We start from the raw sequence: 19,114 nt of genomic DNA, 5'->3' as shown, positions 1-19,114 counted from the left end.
TATTTCCTGTCTTACTGGGTAAAACGAGCCATCTTTTTCTCATTAAACATGTATTTATATTGTTCATCCTTTGCAAAAAGTCGTGGAAAATGACCTTTGACTCCTCATGCAGCAAGAACATATTCATAACAGCCCTGAAGAGGATGGAAAACTCGGGTGGTGTTAGTATTCATTTATGATAAATGAGGAACAGCGCACTGAAAACGGAAGATGAAAGGAAATGTAGACACACCACAACTTCACTTTCAACTGGAATATTTATTGAATGAACGAGTTAATATACACTTGAACTGCATATTCACCTGCAAGGCACTGAAAAATTCATGACATGCATTTGTGGTTAGATTAGGTGACACTAAACAATAATGAATTAACAAAAAGCCAGTTTGCTGCTTGGCTATCAACAATTTGCGTGGTCTACAGCGGAAATTGCTTTTTGTTGGAGTGCTATTGAAGGCTGGCTAATGCATTCTGGTCCTGCTTTCTGTATTCTACAAGCCTCACAAATTTGACATGTCAATTGGTCTGGGTGGCGAAAAAGAATCTAGGTCATGGTGAATTTTGCAGTGCACCCATAGTCACGGCAATGCATTGCCAAGTGCGAGGAGCAAACAGTGCCTTTCAGTCCATTTTGGTGCTCCCTCATGGGCACGTTTACACACTGCACTAAATGTCCCACGTACACTTGGCCACACCTGAGGGGGATGCTGTACATGATTGCAATGGTGCAAGGCATAAACATATCAGTTCGCCTAACAGGGCAGACATCTTTTGCATTTGCACCTATTTCCACATGTTTTCTTACCACTTCGAAGACACTACCCACTTTTTTTTTGCTAAAAAAGACCACATCTAGGCCATGCCAAGATCCCACCTTCTTCAACCTTTGCAAAAGCTGGTGGAAGTGCGGCATAATGGCTACCTTCTTCCTTTTCCTTTGGTGAAAAGAAAATAAAAAGTTTCTTTTTAGAGCAAGCAAATCGATAGCAGAGCAGCACGCTGGTTTTGATTTTTGTTAATTCATTATTGTTTGGTATCATGTAAGCTAACCACGAATGCACGTCACGAATTGTTCACTGATTTGCAGGCTACTGCAAGGCAGTGAACCATGAGGCCACTGCACCAGATTTCATTCGTCCTGTGTTTAAGAAACTCGATTGAGTGTTCGTCGAGATGCGTGAGCATTTTGTTGGTGACCCCGTCGGGCCCAGGGGCAGATCTGCCGTTGAGGGATGCGAGAACCCGCTTGACCTCAGCCACGGTAAAATCCTCCTCCATAGATGGCACGTCGCACCGTTCGTACTCAGGAAACCGGGCGGGGGGGAGACGCTGGATCGTCCGTGACCGCCTCATCTGGAGTCGAGTCGGTGGCCAAATGGACAGCTTTCGCCAAACCTCTCTTCTTATTGGATTTGCTGCTGCCATCATGCAGTAGGTGCCTGAGGAGACTCCAGCTTTTACCGTTCATGAGCTGGTACTCACCGAGTCGTACAGCTCGTCCCATTGCTGCTTGCATAGCACTTTGCAATGAGCCTCTATCACCTTGTTTATATGGGAAATTTTCTTGCGCAGTCTTCTGTTATGGTGCTGAGTCTTGCATCTCGCGAGCAGTGCCTGCTTGGCTTCCAAGAGATGCGCGAGCCTACTGTCCATCCTGTCTACCTCCAGGATCGGTTGTCACCTCCTTGGTGGCTAGAAAGTACTAAATTAATGCGCCCTTAAAGGGGCGCTAGTAGAGAAATTGTGATTGGAAAGATGCCACTTTTACGTTATGAGAGGCTCAATAATTACGAAGAAATCCAAAAACAAATGCCAGCTGACGCCGCTGCGTGGAAAATTCTGCAGTGGCGGGTCATGGCCTCATGCATTTTGACAGCTGCTGCTCGCATCCGGTCTACCATTTGTTTGTAAAGAACAAATTCATTAGATAAGAAAGCTTTTACAATATTTCATGTGCCAAAAAACCCAGATAACATAAACAACGTTAGATTTGCTGACGTGAGAGCGTCTCGCAGTCTCTTTTTCGAGCGAGAATCAACCTATTCATGGCTCAAGGAACTAAATTACATGTGTTATATACGATTTGGTATATCTGACATTGTGATTTTATAAAGCGAGAGGTTTGGTGGCTCGGTCTGTGTGCAGTGTTGGCACTCAAAAAGCTTTTTGTCATGCGCCTCAAAGCAATTTTGTTCAACACATTCCCACTTACGTTATGCTACCACAACAATCTATTACCAGTTATGTTTCGCACCTATAGTTATGTTGCCACACCAACACGCCCAGCTGTCCCTGCTTTTACAGTCCTACAACCACATTTTTTCTAGGCATAAGTTCGGTCATTGAAAAAAAAAACTGTGGAGCTGAATATTAAGACAGTGGGACAGTAGAAAGAACGCCTAGAGTGCCTGTCATCTGATGAGCCTCCATTTGTCATCTCCATAGGCGCTGTACCTCCGTGATTGTAAACAAACAATGCACAGCTCTCCTTCAATGTTTGCAATAAGGCAATCCAAAGCACAAGCACTTAGCACCGAGTCCACACTATCATGTTCCTCTTCCAATGAGTGCAACGAATCGAATTTCCTATGAATCGAGTGCGTCTCTAAAAGCTTTTAGGCTAGCAGGATTTCATGCTGCGCCACTCGTACACCCGATGTTTCAAAGTCTGCAAGCTGATCTCTTGATCCTTGCGCAACTGGAACCGTCACTTTAAGTCGCCAAACAATTCAGTCTGACACGTCCACCAGCGGGTCTTGTCACACACGACACACTTGCTCACACTGACCGCCGAAAGTCTTGCTGATCCGCTCTTTGACGTTATAACTCAAGTTTCTAGCTAAGCAGGTCGTTAGCACCTACGTAGAAAGGATCATCATGGGTTACTTTTGCGACTGGCACCATAGTAGCTAGTTGCACTTCAGCACACTCTTCATCAGCTTTTGTATCGCCCTCGTCGTTGTGCTCCTGTAAGGACAGACAGAGAATAAAAGGGTCAGGATAGGCATATGCCAAGTTGTCCTTTTTATTTTTAAAGATGTGTAAGTAAGTCAAAAAAGGCTGGTGGTGCCCTCTTAACAGAGAACAACGGCTCAAGATTATTCAGTTGACCTTGGCATCATGCGTAATGAGGCATCATGTGTTATTGAGGAAGACGGGTGCATGACAAGGGCAAATTTAAGAATGCAGAGTGAGCACCCTTTGCACTGCTCTGCTTTAAAGCGCCCGACAATTCTTGGCAGCAAAGCTGTATCTTAACTGCGCGATGAATACTGTCACATTTCTGTCGTCTACTGCTAGTGTATCTTTAAGTATGGATCGCTCTCTTAAATCCCTCCTACAATTCTATTCTGTGCGGCTGTGGGACTGTACTCATTTGTTTTTCACAATGGTTAGCTGTATAAAGAAACCCACTGGCGGGAACGCCTGATGCACCTAACACGATTAAAAAGACCTGTAACGTATTACACTCTAAGAACAGTTTACACCCTTTGGCGTGCCCCTTCTGCCACACAACGATAATCGTCATCTGCCTTGATGCGTTTCCTTTCTTTATCGCCGTGAGCCCGGAACATTCCAGTAACGAACGACACGCGCGTTATCAGAAGGGGCACTCCAAAGAGTGTAAACTGTTCTATGCTGATAACGCGCGTCCCGTTCGTTACTGGAAAGTTGCGGGCTCGCAGCGATAAAGAAAGGAAACGCATCAAGGCAGATGGCGACTATCGTTGTGTGGCAGAAGGGGCACGCCAAAGGCTTTAAACTGTTCTTACAGTGTAAGTAGGATGCATTACTCTCTTCAACTTTGCCAGGAGAGTATACATATGCCACGCTTTTGTCTCCCTTATAATTGGGCTAATTAGGGTAATAAAAATCCACATAGCCATCAGTTGATTAATTATTTGAGTGGTTGACTGACTGAGCACTTAACGCGCTAATCTAATGTAGCGACTGACCGAAATGCCGACGAGTGTGGCATCGCCGGCATCGCATCCAACCCGTCAGCTCCGTCATTCGTCCATACTGACACGTGTACTTGATGATATTTATCAGTTGACAACGTTTCACCACCTAACAAATGTTTTCGCTAAGCGCAGGACACGCCTGCATGTATCGGGAGTTGCTCGAATGTTATCAATGGTTCTATCCGCTGTCTGTTGTCGCCGAACCTTCTGTAACCTGATTTGTTGTATGCGCGACACGAATGGCGTAGAACTTTCTCGAAGACACGCGAGCACCAGCGCTTACACTGGAACCTTCGTTGACTGATGTATAAAAATTACCGAAGACACTGGAAATTCTAAAGTGTGCTTGTCGAAAGCCTTGTGGTCAACCCACTGCATATACCATGTTGTGCATGGCACCTCAGTGGAATGGCCACAGTGTTCGCCGATATCCCTTTGAATTACCCAAAGGTGCTTGTAGTAAACGAGGGACTCTCTATACATTCTAGGTGTCTTTATTTACGGTCACGTTCATACATTCATCGCAGTAACCTGTTATTTCTCTGTGTATGCCATATCACATTCATCGATTGCTCCGAAGTTGTCTTCTGGGAGGAAATCTTGTCGCTCGTGTCCAGTGAAGCCCTTGTGCTTGTTTGGATCGACGTCCATGACGACTTGTGCTAGACGCGCTTCTTGATGGGCCTGGTTGCGACAACTGCAGCCGCTTTCGTTCCGCCTCCTTGGCTCTGCTATTTGGTGACATAGCCAGACGCTACGGCCACCTGCGCTCTGCTTCCCTGGCTTTGCTGTTCGGTGACATGGCCAGTCGCTGCTGCCGTCTGCGCTCCAATTCATTCGCTGTGGTGTGCGGCGATATCGCCTGTCACTGCTGCCGCTTTCGTTTTGCTTCCCCGCCTTTGGTACCCGGCGATCTAATCAGTCGCTCTTGGCGTTTTCGGTTATGCCTCCCTTGCTTTCGCATCTGCTGACATGCTCAATCGTCGCATGCGCATTCCCTCCTTGTTCTTCTGGCGTTTGGTGTTGTGGGAATCTGGCGTCCGCCGCCGCTTCCCCGAACCGCTTGGCGCGGAATCACTGGGACGCTTCGGAGCCATGCGACTAACACCTGCTCACACTCGAATGTAACGAGACGTGTGGCGTAAGAGGGGCGGCGGCAAGCGGCGGTGCATCTGCCACCGCCGATGCGGACGCGCTCGTTATACCGCTACCGTAGAGTAACATAGTAAACGTAAAGAGTGGACACCCCCATAGGCGCCTGCGGCCGACTTTGGCTCTCAGTGCACCTAGCGGAATGGGCGAAACGCACCAGCCTCCAAGATGGTCGCACACGCTGCCGAATCTCGGAGGCTCCAATTTCAATTTTGTTTCCTGAATTTGCTTTTTGTGACCCATACCTTTGCTTAAATCGCGTGATTTCATCCAGGCGCTTGTGCCGCTGTTTATATGTGGTGACGACGAGCGCGCAAAGGTGTTTCACTCATGTTAGTTTCAGTTAAATTCATATTTGCTGTTTCAACCTAACTTAGCGCAACAATCTTGCCAATTGTTGAGGAACTAGAACTTTATGGCTTATGATATTGTACGTCTAGTAACCCACGCCAAAAGGTGTGTTGTTAATAAATGTGCCGTGTTCCTTAAATATAAATGAACTTGCTGCATCAAGAACACGAAAATAGACAATTTATTGCACCAAGATTGTAAGAGGCAGATGCATGAAAACTGGAAGAAACAGCGAAATGCAAGTAATACGGGTGCCGCACGGCGCACTTTTAAACGCGATCAAGCCCAATCCGATTTGAATTTCTCAGTCACGATTGCTTCTTCTGCGCAAGCTGCGCGATGGCGCCAATATCAGTCGCGAATTTCAATCCGGATCGGACTTGTTCGCGATCGAAAGTGGTCGTGTGACACCGGTATAATGGAGAATAGTCGGAAATGAATTGCGTGATGGCAATAACTTTGCACAAGCAAAACACATATAAGACGTGTTCCAACTATCCAGATAATGAGAAAAAGAAACTGCAAATACACGACACGAATTAATTTGCTCAAAACGGGATTCTTTTAGAAGGAAAAAAATATAACTTTTTTTTTGTACTTCTGCGAAGGAGGGTGAATTAGGGCAGCAAAATTATGTGAATGGTAGTATGCCGAAATAAAACGGCTGCAAGAATCCTCATTTGCAACGGCTGCAAGAACCAACATCCTCATTTCGAATGAGTAAGCCAGTGTGTCCGTCATTAAACAGCTGCAATTAAGCACTTTGTGTTGGAGGTCTTCAACTGCTGTCTTCGAAGCCTTGCAATCGTCTTCTGATAATTGGAGTTTTGCCCATGTTTTGCCCTTGAGTATGCGTGATGTCCTTTGGTTGTGCATTGTATTTTAAGGAAATGGTCGAGATTCCTGCAATACGTAGAATGACAGACAGAAGGTATGCAATACTGGAGGCTTCAAAGGTATTGAATGTAGACGCTACGTTCCTTCGTATAAGCAATATAGGAGGCTGCAAAGCTTTATTATGGAGATGCTGCGTTCCTTCATGCAATGCGTATTTTTTTTTTTTTTGGTTAAGGAAGCACTGTTATAAAGGCTAAGAAACAAGGAACTTTCTACGGTGACGACTCCATACACAATTAAAACATGCAAACACGTATTTTCAGACCGATGCAAAACAGCTAACAACGCTCGAGCGCACATAGCCTGCTACACAGGTTGGGAGAGATAGCATTATTGCCATACGGCAAATATTGCACGTGTACCGCTTAAGAAATAACTACATTTATTTTGCAGAAGTAGAGCATACTTTTTCAGCAGTCGCCGCGCGTATTATAAAGCGCGCTGCCCCGAACGGCATGTGTTCATAGGCCACATTTCTTAAAGAACCATTTTACTTTATTTTCTAACTTCGTCAACGTTTTTAACGTGCATAGAAGCTCGGACGCTGCCGCATCGCTGTTATCGCTAGCATCACCGCTCATTGCTGCACATAAAAAAAGAATACGAAATGAAAGTCAGCGTAGCAAATGGGCAGCAGCTGTTCATGACTGCAAGGTCGCCGTCACTCGTTCATGCGGCTAACAGTGACAAAACGAAATGCGAAGAGAATGAGTAGTTAACAACGCGCAAAAGAACTTGCTGTGGCCTTACCATGAAACGGCGACGAAGCAGACACTGGCAGAATAACCCAACAACGGTGCTCAGATGCATATTACAGAAAGAGCCCGGCGGAGCCGCCTGACAAGGCTTCGCACATGTTGGGTCGTGCCCAGTGGTCGTGCCGCTTGTCAAGCTGCTAGCCGCAGCCACAGCCGCATTTTTCTTGATAGGCTCTACCACCTAGCGGAATCAGCGAAGCTCCATAGCTCGGCCGCGAAACGGCTGGAGTGTCCGCTCTTGTCGTTTACTATGTTACTCTATGTCTCTACTGTGTGACGTCATGGTTGCTATACGCAGGAGCGCCCCCAACCGGCGCACCCGTTGCTAAGGAGGGGAGGAGGTTGCGCCGCTGCGCGGAGATGAGGCCACAGTTGGCACGATTCCAGCGCACGGACGGACGCGACCGCGAGCATAGGCTTTAAACCACTCCATGCACACGTCACCGCCGCTTTCTTAAGTAGCGACAACCTTTGTTGTACCCGCCGTGGTTGCTCAGTGGCTATGGTGTTAGGCTGCTCAGTACAATGTCGCAGGATCGAATCCCGGCCACGGCGGCCGCATTTCGATGGGGGCGAAATGCGAAAACACCCGTGTACTTAGATTTAGGTGAACGTTAAGGCACCCCAGGTGGTCAAAATTTCCGGAGTCCCCCACTACGGCGTGCCTCATAATCAGAAAGTGGTTTTGGCACGTAAAACCCAATAATTTAATTTTAATTTTTAACCTTTGTTGTCCGCCGCCTTTTCCCCTCACACCATATCCGGTTCCGGCATTTCCGGTTTCAAGATTGCCGGTTCCGGCGTTTCCGCTTCGTGGAGTTGCGCTGCGGGAATTTCCGCTTTGACTGCTGTTATGGTGAGGCGACCGCGCGTGCTTAGCAGAGCTGTGGCAGGCACCATGAGAAGAATGCGAAGGGGACAAGCTGTTGTATTCCGTTGTAGTAGCAGTTTGCGGTCGCTGTTTTCCAAATGCACGAAAAACGGCAGTGGTCTCCAAGCGCACAGGCACTACATTCCACTGTACGTTGTCTCTCGTGGCACAACCCGTCGCAGGTTGACGCGAAGCTGCGAACACGATCAGATCGCTGATTACAAGAGGCGGTGGTTCTTGGATGGGATCGCATTCACAGTTTAAACCGCAGCTGGTGGAATTAAAGTCTCTCCATGGACGCGATAACAAACAACGCTAAAAAAAACACACACAAAAAAAAACATAGCGTCACTTCCACTCGGAACAGGAAGCTGCAGCTACGTAAGTTCCGCTTGACGCCAGAAGCTAAGGGGGTGAGTGGGAAAGGAGCGTGGAGGAGGAGGGTAGGTTGGCGGTACTTATCCTGGTCGGCGGAAACGTGTATGGACGGGCTTTAGGCCCATTAAGAGGAAGCTTTAGCTCGGGTGCTCCTATCTAAATACATGTAAAAGGAGAATTCGTTTTTCTCGGTAACCACTGCGCCAAATTTGATGAAGTTTGTTGCATTTAAATGAAAAACTTGAAATATAGTGAATGTTGGCTTGCAATTTTTCATTTAGGTTGCAATGTTTTTGTTATAAATTGGCAAAAATTGAAAGTTTTCGAAAAACGAAACAATCAGGTTTACAACTCAAACTCAGCAACGAAAAAGGATAAGGCAATTCTGTGAATTGGATCTAATAGAACATCTAAAGCGGACAAAATTGAAATGTTACACGTTATTCTCAGAAAACGTCTTCATTGGAAATACAGCTTTTGCAGAAACCTTGTAAACAACTCAACAAATTCACGTAAGATGTAAAGTTACGTACCGAATTTTTCCGCTTTGAATTATCTAATGGATTCCGTTTACAGAACAACGATACCCGTACAAAAAGAATTATTGAGAAGGCATTGAAATATTGTTGGTCAATGTTGAGTTTTTTATTGAGGAATTATTGAGAGTATGTTGGAGAATTGTTGGGTTGAGTGTTGAGCACTCTTTAATATTGGCCACTGAAATCGAATTGAAACACCATTGTGTACCTCAATGTTGAATAATTGTTAAGTTACCATTGAAAGTCCATTGTGCTTAGACGACCCGTTGTGTTCGTTTTGTTGAATGGTCGTTGAGTTACCATTGATTCTGCGTTGAACTAACGTTGTGGTAGTTCTGTTGACCTGTTGTTGAGTTATTATTGCCACAGCATTTAAAAGCATATTGTGGCACAGTTGAGATGCCATTGAGATTTCAGAAGTCGCCATTGAAATATGATTGACGTTTCGTTGGGCTAGTGTATTTTTATTCATATATTGAAATTGCTTCGCTGTTCACACTTGCATGCCCCGGTGCCTGTCGTAACTTTCCCAAACATAAACAAAATCAAAGGAGACTGATCAACTTGAAGTACCTTTATTTACACTAAAGATGCGTGCACGTGAAACATTATTACAGTACATAGGGCACCACTACATCGAACCTGGAGACATAGGCTAGTACCTACAGCACTCTAGCAGTGTAAATACATCTGAAAAAACCTATACATATGAATCCAATCAAAACGATCATTGTGCTCTTCACTTTCGACTCAAGTTTATGACTAGAAGGCAAAGCGACTCAAAAGCCAGGCCTTAAGCATACCCTTGTAACAACCAACTTTGAACACATGAACACTTGGAGCTGCTTGCATGTGAATACACAAAAGACATCTGAATATGTTACATTAAAATGTTGCGCACACTAACACATCACAGGAAGAGCTACGGCTGACTGTGAGAAGGCAAAATAACCAACTTGAAACAAATGACTTCACGTAAATATATACAACCTTTAGCACATGTCTTTCACCATGATTAAAATTTAATGAAGTACCAAAGTAGACTTGCCTGAGCTTTGTCTTCGAGATATATATATTTTCATGTTGCCCAATTATTTTATAAAATAAGATCACTCAACTTAGCTATTATTTGACGAGACATCATTTAGAAAGTTGTCGGGCATGATGAACACCTGAATCGTGTTTCTGACAAGCCAGGATTGCTTTCTTCAGAAATAAACTTGTAAAGCTTTTGTGTAATGAAAGCAGCTTATCTCCCTGGCACAAGTCAAGAACAAACAGTACACCATTTGATTATGTTAATGTGGGGTACAGAAGAGTTCCTTAGTGGCATTTCCTCAATTTAGTGAGCTCATTTTCAGGTAATCTTTCTGGACCTGCACAAAGCTAATTAAAGCACTTTTTGGGGCCTTTTTTCCTATACCCAGCAACTAAGTGCTACCTCAGTCAATAAAGAGATAAGGAAAGGCTAATACCTCTGAACGATAAGAGAAAAAATTATTTAGCACAGAAAATTGGTAGTAACACATGGCTAACACAATTCCAAACAGCCAAATAAATGGTCACCTGCACTTTCAGTATCAAGCACCCCAGAAATAGTCAAAGTATGAGAAAAGGTTCCAATGACTCGACAGCCGGATTGCTGAGACAGTGAAAAACGCCAATAAATGCATATACGAAACACCAATTACCTCAATTTCGCAGATAAAATGTTATTAAAATAGCACCAGAATTTTGCTGCATAAAATACGTAAAGGTTGCATAAAAATTGGGACAAAGCAGTAACTGAAAGACAGAGGGAGCTACAGCACCCATGTTGAAAAAGATTACAAGGAAAATGATATATATGCATATTTAAATTTACAATTTTCGCTCCAACATATAGAAAAAGAACGCATGCACTTAGAGCATAAAAAGGTTCATGTGCCTGGAGAATGCAGCGCAGTACAAAGAAGCGTCATGAGAACCGAAAAGTAGATCTTACTACGAATGCTTGCAACCTACAATCAGGCATGTGCCATGTCATGCCTTGAATGGATGAAATTCATAAATCTTACACACAAAGGAAGTTACCATGACTCTTATTGGCTTCCTCAGGGGACTCCTTGAAATTGAACTAGAAGAATTTACTCAGTGTCAAAAACAAAGAGAAGATAAGATCCTATAGCGTTCTTCCTGAAATAAACAGCGCGAATAACTTCATGTATCAATTCTATGGACACTTCGCCAATTCGGTGTACATTTATATTTCACAACCACCCAAACAGAGACGAGAAGGATGAATTAAGGTAGGAACACACATGAACGCTGACTCAAGTAGATGTTTATTCGTGAAGACGAAGATTGTAAACACACTGGCCAACTTCACAAAGAAAAAGCCATGGATGCGCAGCATACACAGCCCGGCACAACAAAAAAGGACCTAAATACGTCCTGTAGAATAAACATGTGCGTCAAAAACTAACAAAAACATGAAAACTGAAAGGTTTCTCCTGTAAGTGATATTAACGAGAAGTACTGAAGCAACTCTTTCCCACTAAGGGTCACAGAAATCTTGCTTATGAATATTTCTTCGTGATCAATAAATAATGTTTCCGTAAGTCCTCTTGTGTTCTGGTCTTTGTGATGAAACAATCGTTCTTTCTGCTCTATAACGCAACACCAGAGGAGTTCCAGAAGCAATACTTATTGATCACAAACGAAACAATTGCATAACCAAGTTATCTGTTGCCCTTAGTGGGAAAAAGTTGTTCTCAAAAGAGTATTTCCCGTTGGGTAGTATCACTTATCGGACAAATCTTTCGCTTTTTCAATAGATTTGACCGATAGTTCTCGTTTTTCACGCACGTTTACTCTACATGACGTGGCTTCATATTCTTTTTCTTGTCGCACGTGGCTGTTTCTGCCACGCATGCACGGATTTTTACTTTTGCCAAGTTGACCAGTGTGTTTAATACCTTTGTCATCAAAAGCAAACTTTTAGTAGAGCTTGCGCTCGTGTGTGCTCCTACCTACTTCGTCGTCCGCCTCTGTTCGTGCTGCTGTTTACAGCACCCACGTATCACTTGGTTAGGCTGGTAAACATTCTCACAAACAAAAGTAAATGCCTCCCCTCAAAAGGTAGCCCATCCTTTACTACTAAACGCCAGAGCAAATCGAAAGTAAGCCTTCACAGCGTCCATGCGGCAGCTAGTACACCACAGAGCCACACAAAAGATAGTTGAAAATCCCACTTGATGGAGAGTGGCAACAGAGATGCGAGCTTGCTAGTGAATCAGCCACATATCAACGGGTGTCTCTTGCACGACGCCAAGGTGCTTTTGGCGTAGAACAGTTTAGCATTTGGGAATTTACTGCATACGTAACCTGTGAAAAGGGAATGTGGACAGAAAATGATATTGCGCGGATTAAGAATCTGCCACACACTGCACATAACTACGCACGAAATAGAACTACACACTATACTGGCAAATAAAAAATTTGCGACTCTTTACGAGTGCCGTCGAGAAAAGGAAGGAATGGGTTGCTACGGTAAATGTTAGCTAAAACACGCACAGCGATGTTTTACAGTGGGGAAAATATTCCCGGCTCTCTCGCAGAACCAAAGACCACGCGACAGTGCATAGCCAATACCAAACAGATATCGAATCTTTGCGCAGAAGTCCAGTAGAAGGAATGACCTAAACATACGCCGAGAGCGATGCGAGCGTGAGCGTGCCTGTACGAGTGAGAACATGTACCGCTTCTTTGAAGCTAGCCGCTCCGGCGTGGCTCCGATTATCCCGCGCGATTTGTGTGCAGAACGTCGCGTACACGCCCTTGCGCGTTTTGCTCGGTAGCGTCCGCGCAGTGAGCTAGCTTCGTGCACGCGTCATTCTTCACCGCGCAAACGGTGCTCGAGTGCGACGCTTAGCTCGAGGCGACAACGCGCCGATTGGCGCTCCTTTCGCTTCTGGAAACAACGCACATTCGGATCGGTCCAACTCAAAGAGGCAGCAGAGAACGGTGGCATGTTTCGGTTATCGCTTATTAAAATTGTACAGTACGCCTTCAACGGCAACCCGCCGCGCTAGATAAAGATGCTTACTGCGGTAGTTTTGGCGGTGATAGACGATAAAGTGGGGCCGTCGGCGGCTGTGTTCTTTGACCACGTCACCACACCTCTGTTCATTTGCGCTGTGTATCCATGTACAGTCACCGCGCGGAAGCTGTGACTAATCCGTTGGCCGTTCTCCGCAAATCCCAGAGAGGCGAAATATATTTCGCGGTGCGCCGCATCATTAGCCGCAACCTAAATCGAGGCGCGCTAACCGCTACTGCACAAAAGGTGATCACACTAACCGTATGGTATACGATGAGCCACTACGGAAAAAAAAAAATAATTCTGATGTTCCACGTGCCAAACCAACGATCTGATTATGAGGCACGTCGTAGTTGGAGACTCCGTCTTAATTTTGACTTCCTGGAAATTTTTACGTGCATACAATGCACAATGCACGAGCGCTTTTGCATTCCGCTCCTTTGGAATGCGGCCGCTGCAGGGATCGTATCCACGACCTCGAGCCCCAAATTGCCACGGAGGCCGCCATAGTTACGAAATGCGTAAGCGTGAAGTGCAACACTGCCTTCCGGTACGAGTGTGGTACAAGCGTAGCACAGCTGCGCACCTGCTGCACGATTATTTGTCGCGGTTCTCCTAAACTCGTAGTACCTGCCTAAGTACCTTGAAAGGCAGCGCGCCTCTCACGTAACGGAACGCGATAACAAGCGCTTAGACGGCATACGTGAGCCCCCACGAGAGATGACGTGGCGACTGTAGAAAATTATCACTGCGCAGAGAAGCCGATCCTTATGTTCCAATTGTGTTCTCTCATACAAATGAAGGAAACGTTATTAGACAGGAACAAATGAAGCAATGCAATTTTACGCACATGGGGCGCCGCTGCCTCTTCGCCTACCATTGTTTCAAACGAAGTGACGGCGGCAGCGAGAGTTCGTATCGCGCGCATTTGCTCCGGGGCATGCGGTTTGCTTCAAGAAAGTCAACGGTGTGCTGGACATGTCACGCTCGTCAATGTCAAAATAGAAAAAAAGGTTACGTGCTCAAGAAAACGAGATTACTTACCTATCTTCAGAAGTGCGGCTGTGACTGTTTCGGGGTGCCTTCTCTCCAACAGGCATCATGGCCTCTGCCGCGCAACTCATCAAAACAGTCAGTCTCGCACATCAGTAGAAGACTAGTTGTTGGGTGAGCCAACCACTTCACCGGATAAACGTCCCACTTATCGTCGTTAAAGCATTTCACTAAAATGTGCGTCATGATGTCCGAAAAGAAAATCCTTTCATCAAGACGCACGAGGCGTGAACCACCGCACAACTGCAACCGAATAACTGAGTTCGAGAGCCGTTCACAGCTTCACATGGCTTCACTATCGTATTCAGTTATAAAAACGTTTCAAACACAATATAACGGCACTTAAGAACCACTAATTGATTAAAAATAATTTTTCATCAACTAACCTTCATACATTTTTAAGAACTACCTAATTTATAGTGTAAACAATAAATACTACGACCAAAAAATGCGACTACGAAACTAGCGGTAACCATGTGTACTGTTGCAAAAGTGTGCGCAAAACGAAGCTCGGTTGTGCCCGTTTGCGCGCACACATACACACCCGAACCTACCTTAACGTTAGTTGCGCCTCCTAGGAATAAACATTACTACTAGTTCTGCAATTTTTACAAAAACAAAACTTCTAAAATAGTTTGCAGCATCTTTGCAGATGACGAGGTGACAAGTAAGGTACAATAAGAGTCCGTTACCTGTATTTCTTTCATTTCCCTGTGGTGTTTTTCACTGAACATACGAGACCTGCAAGCTTCGAACATGAGAAGACGACAGTTCGGCGAGGCTCAAATAAATCGCGTGCTTCTTGCAAGGGGAGTAACGGGAGCAGCCGCAGATACAGCGATTAGCTGTGATACTGTTGCGGCTGTTGCTGAATCTGAAGCTCTTTGAAGTCAATGGTTATAGCGGCTGCGCGCGGCGATCTCAAAGCGCGTTCATTCTTTGATCTCCAGTACCACGGACATTGGACAAAAAACTATATTTGCTTTATGGACAGAGGCTACGTCGCAGGAAATTCGAAGACCTCACCGTGTATGTTTGTAGCGTGTGCGCGCTTGCATCCTACGGTTCCCACAGTGCGTCCGATGCTCGAAGGTAGCGTCGTCGCCTGTCGGCACCTGTCTTATCGCCGGCCGCGCTGCCGCCGTGTCTACTTTTGAGGAACTCCACATGCGCGTAGTCACCGTGTTTGCAAGTGAATTTCGCATTCTTCTGCTCCCCGAAACGTGCTCATTTCGGATCGTACCAATGGTTATGTCATCTAGTGTATGTTAAAACGACGATGGCATTTGTACACCGGCGAAGAAATAAATCGTTATGAACTTGGGCGGTCATGAATCTAGTCCAGCGTTGCAGTTTTTACGTAGCGAAAATGGCTACGAAAGTGGGGCGGTCCCGGAGATAGGCGCTTCAAAGCGCCAGCTGTAGCGACAGCACCAGGAAGTGGCACGCGGCGCACACGCCAAGCATTTCAGAGCTTACTAGCTTTCGAATGAGAGGAGTATGCGCGCGCTCGTGGCTTATTGGTTAGAGTACCGGGCTCGACGGCCGACGTTCGGTTCCACCCCATCGGTCACACATAATTTTCTATTAATGAAAGCGAGGCGAAAGAAGAACCTACCTGCCGCAAAGTGACAGGAATTAAGTTGGAACGCATCGCAAAACATGTTTGGAATGTCTTCATATGCGATTTTTAATTATTGTATACTGGACTCAACTGCTACACAACAAAAGAACAACTGAAAAAATCAACACAAATTACCCAATAAATTCTTTATTGAGAACACTCAACGGTAATATTGTTGTGCAAGGATTGAGTGAACTCAATTGCTCTTGAAAATTTGTTGAAGTCCGTTGTTTCAACAATTCCCCAACAATATATCAATGGTTAATCAACACTCATTTTTGTACGGGTATCTGCAGTTGATGCAGAGCTATGAATTTGTAAACTTCGTGCTTCTATTTCTTTTTCAAACTTTCGCATTTTTGAAAATTCTTGCAACAATATTTATGCCCTCGATCGAAATTCCGCTTCCGACAGTAACTAGAATTTATCTTTCTCTCTCAACTGCAACAAATTTCATTAAAATCGGTAGGGGGTTATCTCAGAAAAAAAAGTTTTGGCGTTTTACATGTATTTCAATAGGCAGCGTCGGAGTTGGGCCCGAGCTATAGCTTCCTCTTAAAGGATTTCGAGGCGCTTGACCCGATGGTCAGACTTTCGACGATCGCCGACTATGTTCGCCGCTATCGCTGCTCTTTGAGTGTAACTTACTTTTGGGGGCACAGGTTCGACCAATAAAACGCGTTTTGTCACTCACAGTTATGCTGCCTTCTGTACCGTCACTACCACGTGACAATACTCTTGATAAAGAGAGCGTTTAAGGCCGATGAGTGTCTCCTCAACTCAAAGCGTTGCAGGGCCTCTAAATGCTAACTCACCTCCATATCCCCATGCAGGAGGCCCAGTCGAGCCCACAGGCTTAGGAAGGTGGGACTCGAGAAACGCAGGCTTCTTCGAAGGTCTTCTCTACTGCCTGCTTGGGGAAAGACATGAGAAATTGCATACCCGGATGACTGACCAAATATTGTAGACACTGATCACTTGGAGGAAAGAGGTCACGGAGTTCATACATGTTCCTTAGTACCTACCTAGCAGCCACGATTATGGGAACTGTTAAATAAAGCAGGCTCCGCAAACGCCTCCTTTTTTCATCGCTTACTGCACCACTGACAGCACTAATCGCTACATAACAAAATATCCAATCCTAAATATATTCATAACGACAAATTTGACCATTGAACCACGGAAAAGGCTCATTTGTGGGAAGGATATGAAACAATGGATTGTTTCAGAGTGGCAATTTTTTACGTATAAATACCTGTTTTACTGGGCAGCAAATGCAGACAGGTAATACCCTACTTAAAATTGGAAGCAGTGTTGTGTTGTCACGTAATACGTTCAGCTAACGCGTTTATTACATAGCAGAATTGGCGCCACGACAAAAAGACGCGCAGTAAAAATCGACAGAAAATTAGATTGATGAGATTGGAACGATTGAAGTCAGAATTCGGAAGGGGATGACGTAGAAAAAGAGAGCCACCAAAAAATAGATCGGGGACGTTGTTCTTTGCCTACCTAAATGAGCTGCTAACAATGGTTACATAATTAAACTACCTGCAGAAGGTGAACAAAGGCTCCACACAGCATTGTAGTCAGTCACAGTAACTGCGATACAGATGGTGAGGCATAAATGAGGCATTCGTGGTTATGTTTTCGCAGCGTTGGTATAACTTTTACAAGAAATGCAGGAAAATACAAATTAATGTAGAGAGTGAGAGACAATCACTGCATGGTAATTAATTGCTTGCCTGAACGAAATGCCGGAACGTTCACATAAGAAAGCCTGGAAGCGTAGGTTCAAATGCGAACATTTCGTCTATCGTAATTGCGGGGTCATCCACCTCGCATACTCGAGCACATATCGATTGAGCGAAGTGTTCTCCAAATATTCTGGTTCATTATGCTCGCTCGCTCGTTAGGGCTATTCACTTGCATTGACAATTATTGTCAACGGTTTCTGCGAACGTTTTCATTGTCTTCAAATCTTCCTGAAACCTGGATTTGTTCCCGTTAGTGCTAAATTGTTTGCAGCGATTGATATCTTAACTTCGTGGATAAAATTTAAACGTATATCATTATATTTACTGGTACTTCGCAATGATTTGTTATTTTTATCTTTAGTTTCCTTCAAACCTACCCTGCATTATTATGCATTGTTGTTTTCATATGTCTAAGCATGTTGCAGATGTCTTTACATACGCCTGTGTTAAAAAGGAAGAAAGAAAAGAAAGGTTCGCCACTTTTTTGCAGTGATGCAGCTGGAATGCAGTATAAATTAAGACGTGTCTAATATTATATAGAAGTTAGGGCTTATCATTTATTATGCTTTTCTGTGGTGCTAAAGTTTCTGCACAATACCGTTCCATTTTGGGTTGTGTTTGCATTACGATGAACTTACGAAGATACGCTGCGTCTTATCGGTATTGATTCAAACGATTTCATTTGCGAGTTGTGGTAAAGGGCACGCCAATATCATCTTAGTACGCATAACATTCCTAGACAAATTTCTAGCCTATTTCATTTGCTGTGTCTAAAGAATCGCGCTTGTTCAAAAAGCAAAAGAAAACACGAAATGGGTTTGACAGTGGGCTGAGCAGAACAGTGCTTCCAGGATATCATCATGCGTTCTTTTATAATTATGCTATTCGTGATTTATAATCATCGCGTGCTTTGCCACGAATACAAATGGCGGCTTCCGTAACATAAAGATTGACACATAAATAAAACTGGCGCCGTACATGACTCCTTGCATCAGATTAAACCTTGAGTTCAAATTTGAATCCTTGTTGAGGTTTCGCAAGTATACATCGAAGGTATTTGTAAACACACAATACAGAAGAGGTTGTCTTTACGCGTTTGGCATATGATGGTATGTTAAGGTTATCGTCCCACGAAACTATTTCGGAGTAAATGAACGACAGGCAAGTCTAGAAATTGTTTTCTCAATTGTAAACGTCAAGTGCGTGGTTGAATTCCTGGAGTCGGGTATGCGCATATTTCTTGCCTAGTAATGGCATGCGTAGTATTGACAAAACGTGCGCTGAAAGCAATAGAAAAATCTAATCGGCCCGATTCTTACCCAGAAAAAGGCTTAGAGCGAGGCTTAATGACACCGTCGTCAGCATGGCGATGAAGGAACTCCAACACGAGGAAAGACGGTACAGAAGGAACACCTCTGTCATCCTGCAATGGCAGAGAGAAAGAAAAAAATTGTTCGCGCCCGGTTGAGCACCACGAATGCCAGTACAGCAGAGCTCTGCCTGGCTTCTATTGTGCAAACGAGCTTCGACGCGAACTCTAAGCTACTGTCGTTGGCAGCAGCCCCGCAAGCGGAGAAATAACACAGCATACAGTGGTAGGACAACGCACCTCAGTGGGTAATCCAGCGACAGCTTAGTGTAATGCATCACAGTAGGAACGTAGAATTCAGTGCGTGATCAAATAACCA

At 44.7% G+C, this 19,114-nt stretch overlaps 1 protein-coding gene and 1 long non-coding RNA gene across 2 annotated transcripts; both read right to left on the bottom strand.

Moving 5' to 3' along the window:
- Window positions 1-238: 238 nt before the first annotated feature.
- Window positions 239-18,902, bottom strand: LOC140213247 (uncharacterized). The gene is made up of 3 exons (XM_072284387.1): window positions 18,746-18,902; window positions 16,485-16,579; window positions 239-2,967 (listed from the first exon to the last, which is right to left on the bottom strand). The coding sequence occupies exons 1-3, from the start codon at window positions 18,846-18,848 to the stop codon at window positions 2,836-2,838; spliced, it is 330 nt and encodes a 109-aa protein (XP_072140488.1). The 5' UTR covers window positions 18,849-18,902; the 3' UTR covers window positions 239-2,835.
- On the bottom strand, window positions 9,465-14,275 carry LOC140213246 (uncharacterized). The gene is made up of 2 exons (XR_011890195.1): window positions 14,037-14,275; window positions 9,465-12,277 (listed from the first exon to the last, which is right to left on the bottom strand). It is a non-coding gene; the product is annotated as an uncharacterized lncRNA (long non-coding RNA).
- Window positions 18,903-19,114: the final 212 nt, after the last annotated feature.

Source organism: Dermacentor andersoni, chromosome 9 (genome assembly GCF_023375885.2).
Source record: "Dermacentor andersoni chromosome 9, qqDerAnde1_hic_scaffold, whole genome shotgun sequence".
Taxonomy (NCBI): Eukaryota; Metazoa; Arthropoda; class Arachnida; order Ixodida; family Ixodidae; genus Dermacentor; species Dermacentor andersoni.
Note: the sequence above shows the minus strand (reverse complement) of the source record. Positions and strands in the feature narration are given on the sequence as shown.